The sequence below is a fragment of the Scyliorhinus torazame genome, chromosome 15 (assembly GCF_047496885.1).
Source record: "Scyliorhinus torazame isolate Kashiwa2021f chromosome 15, sScyTor2.1, whole genome shotgun sequence".
Classification (NCBI taxonomy): domain Eukaryota; kingdom Metazoa; phylum Chordata; class Chondrichthyes; order Carcharhiniformes; family Scyliorhinidae; genus Scyliorhinus; species Scyliorhinus torazame.
In genome coordinates, this window is record NC_092721.1 from 163,169,442 (window position 1) to 163,189,079 (window position 19,638).

General features: G+C 42.6%; 1 protein-coding gene across 5 annotated transcripts in view; it reads right to left on the minus strand.

Annotated features, from left to right (window-relative positions):
- The window catches only part of dclk1a (doublecortin-like kinase 1a), a 514,704-nt gene that overhangs the window by 271,548 nt on the left and 223,518 nt on the right, over positions 1 to 19,638 (minus strand). For all 5 annotated transcript variants that reach the window (XM_072477022.1, XM_072477021.1, XM_072477023.1 and 2 more), the window contains exon 4: positions 2,702 to 2,804. In XM_072477022.1, coding sequence (XP_072333123.1) covers positions 2,702 to 2,804 — 103 coding nt within the window. The remainder of the gene's footprint in view (positions 1 to 2,701; positions 2,805 to 19,638) is intronic.

The window sequence follows — 19,638 nt, forward strand, 5'->3', positions numbered from 1 at the left end:
GATGTCCAATTCACCTAACAAGTACGTCTTTCGGGACTTTTGGGAGGAAACCGGAGCAAACCCACACAGACACGGGGAGAACGTGGTGACTCTGTACAAGACAGTGACACGAGCCGGGAATCGAACCCAGGTCCCTGGCGCGGTGAAGCAACAGTGCCAACCATCGTGCTACCGTGTTGCCCATCTTTAAATTGTGAGATCTTGTTTGTTTTCTGGAAAATTCGCAACTCTTTTTCAAAGTTATTTGTCTTTACAGGAATAATAATGTTGAAGTCACTATGATCCATGTAAAGACAAATAGCTTTAAAAAAGAAGTGCGAATTTTCCAGGAAACAAACAAGATTTCACAATTTAAGTCTTTTACAGTAACTAACTAAACATATCAACTGAACATTACTTAGTAGTCAACTAATGCATTAAACTACAGAAAAGATACAGTCCATTAACTGAACACACCAAAGGCCCCATGCCATATTTATACATTACACTGCACTCTCAGCAGAAATGTTGTCATGTGTTTAAAGTCCCAAACTCCTTTTGGCTTTAACATAATCTCGTCTCCCTGTCCCACCTAGATACATCTTCCACTGTCCTTGGAAATCAAGTTCCCTTCACTCAATCTTCTGGGCGTAATCAAATGGACTTCTCATTGGAAGACGCCCTTTGGTGAATCCATGGTCTCTAACTCTCCACAAGCCTCATTTATTCAAACAGTTGATCCATCCCCACCAGCACACAGGTGGCTAACCCGAAAATAGTCACATTATCTGCTTGCAAATTGCCATCTTTGGGCCCATGCAGTATCAGGCAGCCTGGTAAAAGTAGGCCTGGCCTGCAATCACCATGTGGGAGCCGCTCAGCCTCCATTATTCATGCAAAGTGTGGAGGAGCACTCTTGTTCCTTCCTGAACCACAAAAGTAAACAACATAGACTTAGCTTTGTAGCCTCTTCTGATCTACTATCAGGTTTTACTGAAGAGGAAGGCAAAAAAAGTGATCAAAGGTCATTGACCTGAAACACTTGTTTCTCGCTCCACAAGATGCTGCCTAGTCTGCTGAATATTTCCAATGCATATATCATTAATTTACTGATGATGTTCCAATTCTAATACCAGGAAATGTGAAGAGGCAGCAACTGAGCTACGCTTAGGGCTAGATGTCACCATTTGAAATGGAGCAGTGAGATTGCTGTAAGTAGCAGTAGGATGCCCCCATAAGCAGGCTAGCAACCAAAACTGTTAATGAATGTTGACATTAAAGGGTGCAGGGCTTTCTTTTGCTTTTGTTCATTCTTCTGCTGATGAGGGCAAAATATCTTAGCAAGAGGTAATGTAACAGCTTCTCCTTTCATGCATGCTATGTCAACGTCATTTGTCTTGTAAAGGTCAGATGGAGGTTATATCCCTTGTGAGACAAAAAGAGGAAACTGGGAAAAACAGGTTTTCGCTGTTCTTCTTGCATTTCCTCCAGTCTTTTGCCATAGTTACGGTGGCAGAGCTCCCACTGAATTTCAGCTCGCGAGAAGTATGAAGATATTCCTGAAATTTCATAAACTGACACTGAAAAACACAGAACAGAAAAGTCCTCGGTCTCTGCACTAGTACAGGCTTGGACAGCTCGAGTTTAGTCAGGTTAGTACTCTGGGTTCCATTCTATCTTGGCATTCCCTGATTAGGGGAGAATAAAAACAACCCCTGCCTCCAATTGCTATTCAGTAATCCCTGCTGGAAAGTGGACAGAAGGAGGATTGGTAATATAGCCTCATTATTCTTTGTGTATGTGTAAGTGTAAATAGTCACTTGGGCAGAGCGTTTATATGTGAGGGTTGTCAGTTCCTGTGAGATTCTCTATCAGAAGCAGGCAGCATCTTTAGACTGGGAGACAACTGGAGAGAGAAAAAAAAAATCACCGTGGAGGCATGATGGCTTAATCATGGCAAATTGATTGTGTTTCCAGACATGAAAAATATTTCAGAAAATCAAAATTTAGTAAATGCTGCGGAAATAATCATGAACTGACTTAGATGGCGAAGGCTTATTTAAAAGAGAAGGCAAGAATTCAATTGGAGCTTATGAGTTAGGACTTGAAAACTATGTTATACTGTACAGCTCACTGGAATGAGTTGCAATTGTATCCAGTGTGAAGAAATAAAGGTGCCATTGAATTTGGGTAATTAATGGGTGGCACGGTAGCACAGTGGTTAGCACTGTTGCTTCACAGCGCCGGGACCCAGGTTCGATTCCCGGCTTGGGTCACTGTCTGTGCGGAATCTGCACTTTCTCCCTGTGTCTGTGTGTGTTTCTTCTGAATGCTCCGCTTTCCTCCCACAAGCCCCGAAAGACGTGCTTGTTAGGTGAACTGGACATTCTGAATTCTCCCTCTGTGTACCCGAACAGGCGCCGGAGTGTGGCGACTAGGGGATTTTCATAGTAATCTCATTGCAGTGTTAATGTAAGCCTACTTGTGACGCTGCTAAAGATTATTATTATAAATAAATGCTATTGAATAAATAGCTCTGGTTCTTCCATTCTACCTTCGCTCTACCCGTTCAAAGGGATATAGAAATATTGTTTGGGGGGGGGGAGATATAGTTGAGAGTATTATGCCCAGCTACAAACACAATTTTTACTTTTCAGAAAATGTAACCAAACATTTTGCTTACTTTTGTCAAGCTTCAAGTTACATGCCAAAATAAACTTACCATTTTCATCCAGCGAGAAGTCATCCTGGGCGTAGCGGAACTTCTCAGGACCACAGGCAACAAATATATCATCGTCACCAAAAAAATCCTGAAGGCACATCACCTGTAACAGGAAAAGGATAAATGGTCAGAAAGATTCCATCAGAGTCATAGGGACAACAGGTGACCAATAGATTTTCCTTCCTGTTGATGTCAGTGTAAAGGAAAAATCAGCCTGTGGAATAGCAAATTGAACATTGTGGTTTCACCACTATATTCAACTTCCCCTGCACTTAAATCTTCCTGTTGCTAACTCCTGTCTTTCAACATCACTGCCACATGACCTCAGTAAAAAACAGAACTTGAGATTTCTCCACTGCACCATAGATAATGCAAATCCCTGAACAAGCAGCATTGATTCTATTCAGCATAAATGAGCAATCTGTTCCAGTCCCCATCTGATGCCAGATTGTCTTTGTGTTCACAATTTTAATGAAATGCTATCAAAACACTTTAACTGACTTCTTTATTACTTTTTTTTCCTAATCATCATGAACAATATTCCCCTGCCATTTTGTACACTGGTGCGGTATTTTTAACATTCAGTATATAAGCAGAGGAAGCTTATGGTTGCTGCACTAAATATACATTAAACATCATTCTTAAGGCGATTTCATTTTGTTTTAAGACATTGAAAGCTTACATTCAAAAGAGAAAGTAACAATGATAAGCAATTCTAACAAAAGGTTTTTACACCTGAAACGTTTAATTAATAATAATAATAATAATCACTTATTGTCACAAGTAGACTTCAATGAAGTTACTGTGAAAAGCCCCTAGTTGCCACATTCCGGCACCTGTTCAGGGAGGCTGGTATGGGAATTGAACCCTTGCTGCTGGCCTTGTTCTGTATTACAAGTCAGCTGTTAATTGCTGTCTGCACAGATACTGGCTCACTTGCTACCTTTTCTACTATTTTCTATTTTTCGTTCAGATCTTCAGCATATTTTTTATTGTTTTAATGGTGATACATGTACAGCAGATATTGCAATTCAGCACTCATGGCACATGCCTGCAAGCACATCAAGAAATTATCAGGCGTCCACCAGCGATTCTTCATCCATAAAAAAACAGGCTAGATTTCCATATTCCTCATTATGTATGCCGAACATGTAGAACACTTCCCTTCTTTATCTACAGGCCACTACCATGGCTGTATGTGTGTTTTTAAAACTTGCTATGCACTCTGTAATTGTTTGTGTCTGAGAAATTTCACTTTCTAGAAATTAATTCCAAATGTCCAGACCTCCTCTTTTCTTCTGAAGATTCCATTTATGTCATCAGCTCCCGAATGCCACAACCTGTCGTTATTTTCATGTGAACTAAAATTCCTAGGTACTCGATATTGATAGACAATTCAAGTGTGGTTACATCATAGCTAAAGTTGATCTTGTTCTCACCAGATAGTGAGCAAAGGTCACCAGATATGATCAGGAGAAGGAATCCTCACTTAGCCTGATGACAACTATGCCTGCTGCCATACCAAAAATCAATTGATCTGGGAATATTTTCTCCCCAGTTTCTATTAAGCTGTACTTCATGAAAGCAACCAATCTTATTAACATCAATGACATAGAGCAGGCGAAATTATCCCAATATGCTTGTTTATTAATGAGAGATGAAATACAGAGGGTACCATCAAAAAGTGCAATGCTGAAAATTAAACTTAACCCGGGAGGTGATCCATTTGAATTATTATCTTCAATGCAACATTTTGAAGGATGAAAGAAGAAGATTCAATAATCGTTTCCAAAAGGGAATTGGCATAACCTTGAAAAAGGAAAGAAACTGCAGGGCTATGGGGGAATCTACTAAATGGATAAGCTCTCTCAAAGAGCTGGCATAGATACGATAAGCCAAAAAGTCTCCTTTGCTGTTTGATTCATTAATTTTTAATTCTATGGTACACCCAAGTAGTTATTACTGATTGTACTTAGGCATCAACTGGTTTTTAAATATCACTGTACCATCCTGAATGAACATAATGTAAACATTGGCCCAATCATTCCTGTAACTGGATAAATGGTGTTTGCCATTACTTTACTTTAAATTTGAGTTTGTTTACATGATCTATATGATATTAGGTTGACAAATTGCTGGGAGCGAGAGATGGAAATGGTGCAATGATCACTGTAGGGAATCTGGGATTGGAGTTAACAGGGTATTACTGAGTATTTTGTTAACTAAATTGAAGGATTGCAAAATGCATGTGCAAGGACTGAGGAGGAAGCATAAGAAGCATGGTGAATTCAATGTCAAATTAGGTACAGAACGAGAAGCAGAGAGAATTAAAGATTGCATTAAAAGACTTACACAAAATAAACTTAAAATAAATTCTACTTTGAAATTTCATACAATTAAAACCTGAAAGAATGAAACTACACACATACAATAGTTAACTTGCAGTGCCAGAGAGATTGACTAGCAGTTATTAGTACTTGACATGTCACTAAATGGGCACTTCCACTTGAAATTATTTGATTTAACTTTCTGTGGCAAATTGAGTTCTGATCAACAGCGCAAGTACAGCAACCTCATGCCATTCAACACATTTGAAGTGGGAGTCAGACAGTGAGATGCTGTTTTTGCAAACTTAATGCTGGAGCGACACCTCTCCAACAACAACTTTGCGACTTCCACGTTTATCACACATTTTCCCTTGCCTGACGTTGCTGTGGTATATGTAGTTAAATAAAGGTGGGCACTATTAGCCTCACCATTACTTTGACGTCAATTTTTGAATCCTAAAATAGAATGTGGTTATTCTACGATTATTTTCATATATACTCTAAATATCTGCAAATAACTTTCAATTTAGCTCAATGGCAGCAATCTTGTCTTTGAGTCAGAATGTCATGGGGTTAAGCACCACTCCAGAGATGGAAGCACGTAATCAAAGTTGACTCTTGAAGGAAAACTTTAACCAAAACTACCCATTGGAAATGGGTTGGGTGAGCAGGAATGTTCTAACGCCCATGGGGATGGCCCAATTAATCTCCCTTTGAGCCTTGAGGAGTGCGAGCTCCCCCACTGACAAGTGGAGGTCTATCAGCGAGCTTGTCAATTCATTGCCATAAAAGCTAGCCCATATAGGAGTCGAGCTGCAGAGTAATCCCGCTGGGACTTGGTCTGTTGCATGTAACTACTTTCCTTTTGGATATAAACCATTGTTTGACTCTCCTTTCCAGCGCCTCCTTGACTGCTAAAAGGAAACATTTTTTTAAATAACTTTCTCCCCCATTTGTATTGGAATCTGCCAATTCTCACTTTTAATGTAATAGAACAAAGAACAAAGAAAAGTGCAGCACAGGAACAGGCCCTTTGGCCTCCAAGCCTGTGCCGACCATGCTGCCCGTCTAAACTAAACTCTTCTACACTTCCGGGGTCCGTATCCCTCTATTCCCATCCTATTCATATATTTGTCAAGATGCCCCTTAAACGTCACTATCGTCCCTGCTTCCACCACCTCCTCCGGCAGAGAGTTCCAGGCACCCACTACTCTGTGTAAAATACTTGTCTCGTACATCTCCTCTAAACCTTGCCCCTCGCACCTTAAACCTATGCCACCTAGTAATTGACCCCTCTACCCTGGGAAAAAGTCTCTGACTATCCAATGATGACTCGGGTTGTAAATGCATCCTGCTGGGACATGCCAATGAAACATTTGTACCTCACCCAGATGTCTGGCCACGTGGAAAATGCTCCAGGCATGTGGTTTCATAAACTGAATGGGAGATGCATCCAAAGGTACATTCACCTTCACATTCTTGCATCACTAGCTACTGCCTGCAATTGGGAGTGGTTTATTTCCAAACCATTAATCCATTTCCAACTGAATGTTTGCTTCCTACCTACGCTTGTTAAATACTCACTGCTCATAGAGTCACGGAGTCATAGAGTACAGAAGAGGCCCTTCAGCCCACCGAGACTGAACCGAAAAAACTACACTAAATCTACACTAATTCCACATGACAATAAACAAAAGCCAATCCAACTGAATGTTTGCTCCCTGAGGGAAGAAATTAATGTTTGTGGATGGGTGCCAATCAAGCAGGCTGACTTGTTATGGATGGTGTCGAGCCTCTTGAGTGTTGTTGGAGCTGCACTCATCCAGGCAAGTGGGGAGTATTCCATCACACTCCTGACTTGTGCTTTGAAGGTGTGGGCTGACTTTAGGGGGTCAGGTGGTGAGTTGCTCACCACAGGATCCCTAGCCTCTGCCCTGCTCTTGTAGCCACAGTATTAATATGGCTAGTCCAATTCAATTTCTGGTCAATGCTAACCCTCAGGATGTTGATATTGGGTGATTCAGTAATAGTAATGCCACTGAATGTCAAGGGCTGATGGTTTAATTCTCTCTTAGATGGTCATTGCCTGGCAAATAGCCTTCTGCCACTGCCTCCTCCCACTAAGTCAGTTCTGGATCCAACTTGCCAAGTTATCCCATTTGCTTTTACCTTTACCGGTCTCCCATGTGGAACTTTGTCAAACACTTTGCTGAATTCCATAGTAACTACATTAATTGATCACCACCTCGAAAATTTCAATCAAATTCATTGGGCATGACCTCCCTCTGCCAGCCATGCTGACTATCCCTGATCAAACCTTGGGCTGAATTCTCCACCGTCGGGATTCTCTGTTTTTCCGGCAGCTCGGGGGTTTCCCGACAACCTGGGGCTGCCCCACAATGGGACGTTCCATTGGTCAGCTGGCAAAACGGAGAATTCCGAGGATGGAGAAACCTGCCCCTTGTCTCTCAAATTGGAGATTAATTTTCTCGTTCAAATTTTCTCCAATAGTTTCCCTACCACTGTGTGAGACACACTGGTCTGTAATTCCCTGGTTTATCTCAACTACCCTTCTTGAAAAGTGGAACCTCATTAGCTGTCCTCCAGTCCTCTGGCACCTCCCCTGTCACCAGAGAGGAATTTAAAAATTGAGTCAGAGCCCCTGTAATTTCCTCCCTTGCCTCCCATAGCAGCCTGGGATACAATTCACCTGGACATGGGGATTCATCGACTTTTAAGCCTGCCAAAATCTCCAATGCCCCTTCACTCCATATGTCAATCTGCTCAAGATCCACTCAGTCCCTCTCCCCGAATTCTGTACCTGCACCCTCCTTCTCCCAAGTGTCATCGCTGCTGTTTTGGCTTCATATCTTTGTATGGGTGAACCACTGGAGGAAGAGGAGCAGCAGCATCAGTAAGACGAGCCTGAAGAATGAGGAGCATTAACACTGCCCATTAGAAGATAGCAGATGAGGGGATTTGCTCATAGAAGGCCTTACCCTCAGCCTGCAGTATGTACAGGCTAGAGTTACTGTTTTTTGAGTAGCACCACAGGCGAAGGCTGTGTTGGCCTATGACGACTGAGATGGGACCTGATGCCAGCTGGAGCAGGGGACTGTTGTCCTGTGTTATTGAGAGAGTTGAAGAAACAAAGAGTTGAACTCATCTTTGCTACTCCTGTGAGATTACTGAAGTGTTTACTGAACGGGATCTAGGTCTTGGGGATAGTTCCCCAGAGTAGACAATTTAATCAATTTCTCTTCCGGCCGGATGATTCCAAGACTTTGCTGTGCCCACAATGTTATATTTCCCTACATCACAACAAGTGACTACAATTTAAAAGTGCTTCATTGGTTATAAGCACTGTGGGGCATCGTGAGGTAATTGAAGGCTCTGTACAAATAAAAATGCTTTCTTTTTAAGTTGTTGTGACATTCTTTTGCGAGGTTGTACAGGCACTGATTGGAAATAAAGCTTCTGTCCTCATCTCACCCTTTTCCAGACAGCCTCCTTGGAGGCCGCGGAGAACCCTGGAACTTGTTTGTGGCCCATGTTGAATCAAAAAAGTGTAAACCACTTTAAAAAGATAATTTCCACATTAGAAAGGTGATTTGTCAACCCAGTGAACTGTGTTCTGGAAGCTAGCATGTTCATCAGTCAAATGGGTGGAAAATGAGGCCCAGGTCCCTTCTTTGGGTAGCATTCAACCAACTATTCAAAACTTGCCCAGACTAAAGTCAGAGCTATCCCTGTGTAATAGCACCATCTTGTGGCCATTTACGTATGTATGTATAAGCAACCCTGAATAAACCATTTTAGTTGGGTATTTGGCTTCCATGTGACACTATTTTTTTTTTGTCCTGCAAAACCATCAGTCTAACGTTGCTTATTCCCTATCCAAACAAATTTACATTGGACGAGTTTCTAAAAAAACAGAAAGGAACTGACATTTTTTTTGCTGAGAAACAGGCTTAAAGATAATGATCTTTGAGGAAAGACTGTTTGTATAAGTAGATGGATGGACCTTCAAATATGGTTACATCAACAGATATCATTGGCTGTCTGGGCATGTCTATGGACTGGCTAGAGATGTTTTCACTTTTGCTAATATCCCCAAAGATCCTGATAACTCAGCTGAGAATCAGGCAATGGGGGAAAAGGAAAGCAAAAGGGAATATTTTGAAATGGAAGCAGATCCAGAAGTGTATGAAACGCAGTGTTTTAAGGGTGGTACGCAGCACAGTGGTTAGCACTGCTGCCTACGGCACTGAGGACCCGGGTTCGAATCCCGACCCTGGGTCACTGTCCGTGTGCAGTTTGGACATTCTCCTAGTGTCTGTGTGGGTTTCACCCCCACAACCCAAAGTTGTGCTGGTTAGGTGGATTGGTCATGCTTAATTGCCCCTTAATTGGAAAAAGAAATGATTGGGTACTCTAAATTTATTTTTTTGAAATGAAAGGCAGTGTTTCAGATATTTTCTAATTTTTTTAAAAATTTAGAGTGTCCAATTATTTTTTTCCAATTAAGAGGCAATTTAGTGAGGCCAATCCACCTACCCTACACATCTTTGGGTTGTGGGGGTGAGACCCACACAGACACGGGGAGAATGTGCAAACTCCACACTGACAGTGACCCAGGGTCGGGATCGAACCCGGGTCCTCAGCACCTTAGGTAGAAGAGCTAACCACAGTGCACTGTGCCGCCCTTACATTTTCAAACCTTAATGGGTCACATAGCCCCCAAAAAGCAGGACATTACTAGGTTCCCCCAGGTTTGTGCTACACCAGGCACTACTTTTCTGTAATTGAACTTTTCATTAAGCCAATCTTGGGCGATCAGTGTGAGCATTCCTTTTAATTCACCAACACTGGCTAAAAACAAAGGGAGGCAAAGGATCAGGAGAATAGCATTTCACTTTGATTTTAATCCGATGAGACGGATGGGATGAAAATCTTCTCTATCTGCTGACTATAATAACTATCACATTGTGCCAAGTTGAAAACCAGGTGGCATTAGAAAAAGCGTACCTGTGCAAAAGAGTCATGTAAAAATGATGCTCACATGTGCAAACATGATATATGCACATTCAACATGCATTGGTGTGCCAATGTTTTACACAATTGGTTCCTGTTTTGTGGTGCATATGTTATCACACCATTTCAGGAACACTATAACCTGCTGTCGACTTCAAGCCAAGTATGCACTTGCGTACTCGCCCAACAACTGAAGTGAAATGCCTCCATGCACACTCGCGACATAGTCCATCCACCCCTGCTTTCATAATTTTCCCCGTTGGTTGGGCATACTGTATTAATCTGACCCTGCCTCCCAATGGCCGTGTTACCACTGTTGAGCCGCTCAATGCCATTGGTTGTCATTCTCAGGGTCACCAGGCCAGGAAGTCGTGGATGGGCCCCGGGAAGATCATCATCACCGCCCCAGATGAGGGGCCTGATGAGATCCAGCTGCCGTTCCCTTCCTCAGTCAGTGTGACCAGTATTCGCAGCTCCTGGTTCAGTGTTGACGGCTCCAAGGTGAGGTCGGCTGAGTTCCCGGTCACTGTTCCCCAGGACTGTATTCCCTGTGGTCAAAATCGGAGCCTCTGCTGCTCAGCCTGTCGGCATTGAGATTCCAAGGCTGGCGATTAAACATAATTCATGTTTTGGGTTGGAAAGAAATTATTGAAGATTAAGCATTGTGTACAATATGTGGTAAATTAAGATACCGAGCTATGCATTTAATACAGGCACGAATTTTGGCGGTATCACCAAATACAGCATTTCAGTAAACATTGTTCGTTTTTAAACTTTCATTACAGGATTTTAACATGTATTAACTCATCGGCCATATTGTTGTTGACCGGTGGCCAGTTTAGCTCAGTTGGCTAGACAGCTGGTTCGTGGTGCGTAGCGAGACCAGCAGCACGGTTTCAATTCCCGTATCGGCTTCTCAACTTTGCCCCTGAATTGGAAAAAATTGGAGGTCCCCAGGTTAAATTACCACCAGTAAGCTCTCCCCCCTCAAAGGGGAAAGCAGCCTATGGTCACCTAGGACTATGGTGACTTTACCTTACCTGTTTGCCATATCTTATGAGTTGCTATTGCAAGGGAAAAGTAGGGAGCCTATTTGGCCATTTAATTGATTTGGAAAGGAAGATTTTCTGGTTAGCTCATGAGACAATTAGGAGTTTTGATCATTATGGACATTCCACATCTTTGATACAAAAACATCAGGCAAAGACTTATTATGGAGTCTTGGAGCACAGCAGGAGATCATTTGGCCTATCCAGCCTGAAAATCCAAGATTTTGAGCCACTGATGAGGGAACAATAATTTAATGTACTGGTCAGGATGGTGTATGATTTGTAGGACAACTTGAATGCAATGGTGATTCCATGCATCAGCTCCAATTTTCCTGCTGGGTGGTCAAGGTTCTGCCAAAGAAGCCTTGGTAAGTTACTGGAGAACATTCTATAGATGGTACACATTGTATCCATGACATGCCAGTGAGGTTATGGTAATACTATCAGTTACGATAATGCTATCAATATGAATGAAAGGTTGTTACACTGCTTCTTTTTGAAGATGGTCAATGCCTGCCAATTGTGTGATATGAATGTTACTTGCCACTTCTCAGCCCAAGTTCAGATATTATCCAAGTCTTATTGCAAATGGCTCCTTCAACTGTGGAATCGCAAATGGAACTGAACTTTGTGCATTCAGCAGGGAATAGCCTCACTTCAGACACAATTATCATGCAGGATAGGTCCTTGATGAAGCAGAAGACGGGTGGGTCTAGGTCATTGACCTGAGGAACTCCTGCAGGAATGTCTTGAGAGCCGAGATGATTGGCCTCCAACAACAACTATTGTTCTTTATGCCAGACATGACTCCAGCCACTTAAGAGATACCCCTGCTCCCCAATTGTCTTCAGTTTTACCAGGACCCACATCCAATCAAATGCTGCCTTGAAATCAAGGACAGTCACATTCATCTCACCTCTAGAATTCTGCTGTTATTTCCATGTTTGGACCAATAAATATATTTTAAAATATAGTTATCCACTTCCCTTTTAAAGGCTATTGATTTTGTTTCCACCCATGACTAAGGTAATTGGTCAAGCAACCTTCTGAGTAAAGTCTCATTCATTTTGCGATCTTAATTTATCGCTATAGTTACCAACTCACTGGCCAGTAGAAATAGCCTCCATCTTAAAAATGTCAAAACCTCACCTAATTTAGAGGCCTCCTCTTAACATTTTATTCCCTGGAGGAAAAGAGCATCAGACTTTAAAGATTCTGCTTATAACAAAACGTCACATCCTTGTTGTTATATTTCCATGCTGTACGCTTCCACAATATTAGGCCGGAGCTCTCTGGCCATTCACGCCAGTGGGATCTTCCACCCCATCGGTGGTGCCGGTGTCTAGGTATTTACATTGTATACCTTGTGTTGCCCTATTATGTATTTTCTTTTGTTTTCATGTACTAAATGATCTGTTTGAGCTGCACGCAGAAAAATACTTTTCACTGTACCTCTGTACACGTGACAATAAACAAATCCAATGAAATCCAATAATCTAACTGCTACACAGCCAGTGACTTGTAAGGTGGAACAAGCCATTAACTGGGTTCCGAAGAAGAGCCATATTGGACATGAAACATTAACTCAGTTTCTCTCTCCACAGATGCTGTCAGACCAAAGTTTATCCTGCACTTTCTGTTTTCATTTTAACAAGAGTTGGTTGCTTATGTGCTTTGTGCCCTTATTATAAAACCTATGCTTCAATTTTTTTGTTCCAATACAGCTTTATCAACTTGATCTACTTCAATAGTTTAGTGCACCTGAATCCCTTGTTGGATCTTTGGGCGAATAGTACAAAAGGATTAGATTGGTGATGCTTGTGGGTTGAATGCAAGATCAACAGAAGTTTATTGAACAGGTCTTCACTGTATAAGGGTTGGTACTAGACTAAGGGCAAAAGCCAATGATGTCATAGATACACAGAGGATAGGAGCAGGTGGAGGCCTTTTGGCCCTTTGAGCCTGCTCTGCCCTTCATCACGATCATGGCTGATCATCCAACTCAATAGCCTAATCCTGCTTTCTCCCCATAACCTTTAATCCCATTCTCCCCAAGTGCTATATCCAGCCTCCTCTTGAATATATTCAAAGTTTTAGCATCAACTACTTCCTGTGGTAATGAATTCCACAGGCTCACCACTCTGTTGTGAAGAAGTGTCTCCTTATGTCTGTCCGAAATGGTTTACCCTGAATCCTCAGGCTGTGACCCCTGGTTCTGGACACACCCACCATCAGGAACATCCTCCCTGCATCTACCTTGTCTAGTCCTGTTAGAATTTTATAAGTCTCTATGAGATCCCCCCTCATTCTTCTGAACTCCAGCGAGAAGTCCCAACCTAGTCAATCTCTCCTCATAGGACAGTCCCGCCATCCCTGGAATCAGTCTGGTAAACCTTCGCAGCACTCCCTCGAGAGCAAGAACATCCTTCCTCAGAGAAGGAGACCAAAACTGCATACAATACTCCAAGTGTGGCTTCACCAAGGCATTGTACAATTGCAGCAACACATCCCTGCTTCTATACGCGAAACCTCATGCAATGAAGGCCAACATACCATTACCCTTCTTTACCGGCTGCTGCACCTGCATGCTTACCTTCAGCGAATGGTGCACAAGGACACCCAGGTCCCCCTGCACACTCCCCTCTCCCAATTTACAACAATTCCGGTAGTAATCTGCCTTCCTGTTTTTGCTTCCAAAATGAATAACCTCACACTTATCCAAATTATACTGCATTGCCATTGGTTTTGCCCACTCACCCAACGTGTCCAGATCTTGCTGTAAGATCCCTGCATCCTCGTCACAATTCACCCTCCCACCTGTCATGAGAATGTCGCTTTAAGAAATGGTTAGCTGCTCATGTTACTGCAGTGATGTCAGAGTGTGGGTGGAGCTGAGCTCTGGTTCTGCTTTTTAGTTTCACTTTGAGAAAAGCTTGGGTGTGTCTGTCTTTTTTGGTTTCGTTTTTCAGTGTGTTGAAGCTGAAGTCAGCCAAAGCAGCTGTATTGCTGTTCTCTCTGCCATGAAGCTCTATCTCTTGATCGTTTGGTGAATTCAGAAGAATTATAAATGTTTTCAGTAGTGACTGTAAACTCTGACGTGCTTATGTTTAAAGGTTTGTTAAGTCTTCTGGGTGTTAAAAGAACAGTTTAAAGGATTCCTTAGTGTTGTATTCTTTGGGGGTTATCTTTGAATTAATGGTTGCTAAGATATTCACTGTTTGTTTTAAAAAGGTGAACTTGAGTTCATAGAATAAACATTGTTATGCTTTATAAAATATTTTTCCATTTCTGTTGTACCACACCTGTAGAGTGGGCCATGTGCTCCCTGTACCACAATCTATTAAAGGTTGTGGATCAGGTGAACTCCATGATACACTTTGGGGTCCTCCAAACACAGGCCCATAACACACCTAATTTGATATCATCTGCAAACTATGTGATGTTACATTTTGTTCCTTCATCCAAATCATTAGCATATATTGTGAATAGCTGGGGTCCCAGCACCGATCCCTGTGGTACCCACTGATTACTGCCTGCCAATTTGAAAAGGACCCATTAATCCCTACTCTTAGTTTCCTCTCTGCCAACCAGTTTTCTGTCCACCTCAATATATTTCCCCAAATCCCATGCGCTTTAATTTTGCACAATAATCTCTTATGCGGGACTTTGTCAAATGCCTTCTGCAAGTCCAACTATACCACATTGACTGGCTCCTCCTTGTCTACTGTACTGGTTACCTCTTCAAAGAATTCCAACAGATTTGTCAAGCATGATTTTCCCTTCATAAATCCATGCTGACTCTGACTGATCCTGCCACTGCTTTCCAAATGTTCCACTATAAAGTCCTTGATAATAGATTCAAGAATTTTCCCCACTACCGATGTTAGGCTTACAGGTCTACAATTCCCTGCTTTCTCTCAACCTCCCTTTTTGAATATCGGAGTGACATGAGCTACCGTCCAATCTGCAGGGACAGTTCCAGAGTCTATAGAATCCTGGAAGATGACCACCAGTGCATCACTATTTCCAGAGCCACCTCCTTAAGCACTCTGGGATGCAGATTCTCAGGCGCTGGGGATTTATCCGCCTTCAATCCCATCACCAATCAGTTTTCCCAGCACCATCTCTCTACCAATGTTGATCTCCCTCAGTTCTCCCCTCTCGCTAAACCTTTCATTCTCCAACATTTCTGGGATCTGTTTTGTGTCCTCATTTGTGAAGACAGAGCCAAAGTATGTATTTAATTGCTCAGCCATTTCTTTGTCCCTTATTATGCATTCCCCTGTTTCTGTCTGCAGTGGGCCTACATTTCTCTTTACCAATCTCTTTAACATCTCATGCATGTTACAAGACTCCCTTCTTAAAGAGACATTGCACACAACTACAATAATCCACATATATAATATCCCTCCCCCTTTATTTCTCAGGCCCAACACAACAATTAACTAGTATTTTAACATAGGCATTTACAATATATATATCTATATACACACACACAAACAAGTGCAGGCATCACATTATTACATTGTAATGACACAGTCAATGAGATAGCTGATCAGGTGGGCATCTGTTTCTCACTGGTTGCCTGCGCACTTCTGGGGCTTGGTTCTTCTCGACCTCAGATGTATTTTCAGGTTCTCCCGCAAATGTCTCTAACCTGGAAGGTGTTACAGTGTCTTTTTCTGAGCGAATACTAGTAATAGCAGGTACCTCTGGTGCAGTCTCTTCTTCTGTAGATGAACTCGAAGTTACACGAATCAGATGTAACAGAGACTGTTACGTCTTGAGGTAGTTCTGACACTGGCACACTAATGCGTATTGACAATAATTGATCCATGTGGCTTATCCACACGAGTTCATCTGTTGTTTAGACCATATAGGATATTGAACCAATTGAGCCAATACCATCGCAAAGACTCACTTCTCGCTAGTGGTGTGGCTGCGTGCTAATAATTGTTCTCCTTGTCGAAATTAACACTTCCTTGAATTACTTCCTCTTCTCAAGATCTGTGACTGTTGGTTTCACTCTACCTAGTGGTACCCCAACTAGGCCTGCCAACCTGCCCACTCTTCCTACCTCCTGTTTTCTGTCTGTTAACCAATTCTCAGTCCATGCCAGTATATTCTCCCAATCCCACATATTCTAATTGTGTATACTAACCTCTTGTGTGGGACCTTATCAAAAGTTTTCTCAAATTCTAAGTATACCACATTCACCAGTTCCCCCTCATCTATTCTGCTAGTTACATCTTCAAAAAACTCCAACAGGTTTGTTAAACATGATGTTCCTTTCATAAATCTATGTTCACTCTACCGAATCCCATCATTATTTTTGAAGTATTGTGTTATCACATCATTTATTATAGATTCTAGAATTTCCCCTACAACTGGTGTTTGGCTAATAGGTCTGCATTTCCATATTTTCTCTCTCTCCCTCTCAAATAATATAGTTACATTTGCCACCTTTCAATCTGCAGGAACCATTCCAGAATCTATAGAATTTTGAAAGATTACCACCAATGTATCCACTATCTCGAAGGCCACCTCTTTGAACACTCTGGGATGCATTTGCTAATCTTTTCCTTTTTACATACCTATAGAAGCTTTTACAGTCTATTTTTATGTTTCTCACCAGTTTACTCATATTCTCTTTTCTCTTTCTTAATCTTTTTCTTTGTCCTCCTTTGCAGAATCTGCAAATGCTCCCAATCCTCGAGCTTACAATTTTTTTTTGTGCCTTCCTTATTGGTTGCTGTTCCCACATGCTAACTTTGTGTTTGTTGTCTCTCCTAACATCAACACCAAACTGAGAGTTGACCAAGCCTGCATCTGAAGCGCATTCCTCTACAGTGATGAGGTCTGGATAACATATGCTTGGCAGGAGGAAAAGCTAAACAGTTTCCACCTTTGCTGATTCAGGCGTGTACTCGACATCTAGCAGAACAAGATCACCAACTCACAGATCCTGGAGTGTGCTAATTCAATCAGCATAGACTCATTGCTAAGACAACTGTGATTGTGCTGGCCTGGCCACATTCATTGGATGGATGACAGCCATATGCCCAAAAGAGTGAACAGTGAACCTGCTACTGGGTTACACCCCTTGGGGTGTCCATATCTCTGGTACAAGGACACCTTCAGATGAGATATGAAGATGGCGGACATTGATACTGACAACTGGGAGACAGTCAATGATGGTCTTGACCTGGAGGCTGACTGTTTTAGAAGAGGTAAGCAGAAACTAGAAACTTAGCTGGTCAAGAAGAAGGCCCAGAGAAAACAGAGACTAATGAATTGTGCAGTCTCTTAACCCCCAGTCTTCCTCTACAGTAAATGAAGCAGAGCCTGCCATTCCAGACTAGAGCTCCTAAACCACATCAGGTGACCATTAGCACAGAGTTGACCATCATGGTGCAACATAGCTATATAAGAGATGGAAGGCTGCCACCAAATGTTTCAAGTAACCGTCCCAAAACATTTTACAAGCTCATCTTCAAGACGACAACAATGACTACGCTTCAAAAAAAGTACTTCACTCACTATAAAGCACTTTGGAGCATCATGTGGCTGTGATAATGCATTACACGTTTTGAAAAAAAAAACATTTCCCACATTTTATAAAAATAAATTTAGAGTACGCAATTCATTTTTTCCAATTAAGGGGCAATTTAGCGTGGCCAATTCATCTCCCTGCACATCTTTGGGTTGTGGGGATAAAACGCCATATGGACAGTGACCCAGGGCCGGGATCGAATCTGGGACCTCGATGCCGTGAGGCAGTAGTGCTAACCACTGCACCACCGTGCTGCCCCTCTTTTTTCCATTTTGAACATTTCCAAATGTTTTGCTGTAGTCAGAATGGTCTTTATACCTTTCCAATTTTAGTTTATTTTATTATTTCATGAGATGTTTGGCGTCGCTGGATAGGTCAGCAATTTTATTGCCCATTCCTAATTGCCATTGAGAAGGTGGTGGTAAACCATCTTCTTCAGCCATCGTCTTCACTGTACACTCACAGGGAGCTCTTAAGATTTTGACCTCGTGACAGTGAGGGAATGACAATATAGTTTCATAGAATTTACAGTGCAGAAGGAGGCCATTCGGCCCATCGAGTCTGCACCGGCTCTTGGAAAGAGCACCCTACCCAAGGTCAACACCTCCACCCTATCCCCATAACCCAGTATCCCCACCCAACACTAAGGGCAATTTTGGACACAAAGGGCAATTTATCATGGCCAATCCACCTAACCTGCACATCTTTGGACTGTGGGAGGAAACCGGAGCACCCAGAGGAAACCCACGCACACACGGGGAGGACGTGCAGATTCTGCACAGACAGCAACCCAAGCCGGGAATCGAACCTGAGACCCTGGAGCTGTGAAGCAATTGTGCTATCCACAATGCTACCGTGCTGCCCATGTCAGGATATTGTGTGGTGTGGATGGGAACTTGTAGGTATTACTATTACCATGCATCTGCTGCTTTGCCCTTCAAGGTGATAGAGGTCATAGGTTTGTAAGGTGCTGTTGAAGGAGCCTTGGTGAGTCGCAGTAGTGCATTTTATAGATGGTACACACTGCTGCCACTGTGCGATGGTGGTGGACGGTGTTATGCTGAACGTGGCTTTCGGGGTGACAGTCAAGCGGGCTGCTTTGTCCTGGACGGTGTCGAGCTTCTTGAGTGTTGTTGAAGCTGCACGCGTACAGGAAAATGGAGAGTATTCCATCACGCTCCTGACTTGTAACTTTAGGTGGTGGACAAACTTTAGGGAGTCAGCAGGAAAGTTACTCACTGCAGAATTCCCAGCCTCTGACCTGCTCTTGTAGCCACAGTTTTTATATGACTGGTCTAATTCAGTTTATTTTCAATGGTGATCCCCAGGATGCTGATAGTGGGAGATTCAGTGATGGCAATGCCGCTGAATGCCATGGGGAGATGATTGGATTCTCTCATGTTGGAGATGGTCATTGCCTGGCACTTGTGTGGCGCATTTAGATTTGTCATGTGTACCGAGATACAGGAAAAAGTATTGTTCTGCATACAGTCCAGTCAGATCGTTCCATACATGAAAAACATACGACATACGATAGATACACAATGTAAATACATAGACATCGGGTGAAACATACGGAGTGTAGTGCTACACAGCAGAGAAGATGGGTGGATAGATCAGTTCAGTCCATAAGAGGGTCATTCAGGAGTCTGGTAGCAGTGGGCAAGAAGCTGTTTTTGAATCTGTTAGTGCATGTTCTCAGACTATTGTATCTTCTGCCTGATGGAAGAGGTTGGAACAGGGAATACCCCGGATGGGAGGAGTCTTTGATTATGCTGCCTGCTTTCGAGGCAGCGGGAGATATAGACAGAGTCAATGGATGGAAGGGGGTTCACGAGATGGGACTGGGCTGTGTTTGTGACTCTCTGCAGTTTCTTACGGTCTTGGGCCGAGCAGTACCCATACCAGGCTGGCATGCAGCCGGAGAGGAAGCTTTCTATGATGCATCTGTAAAAATTGGTAAGAGTCAATGTG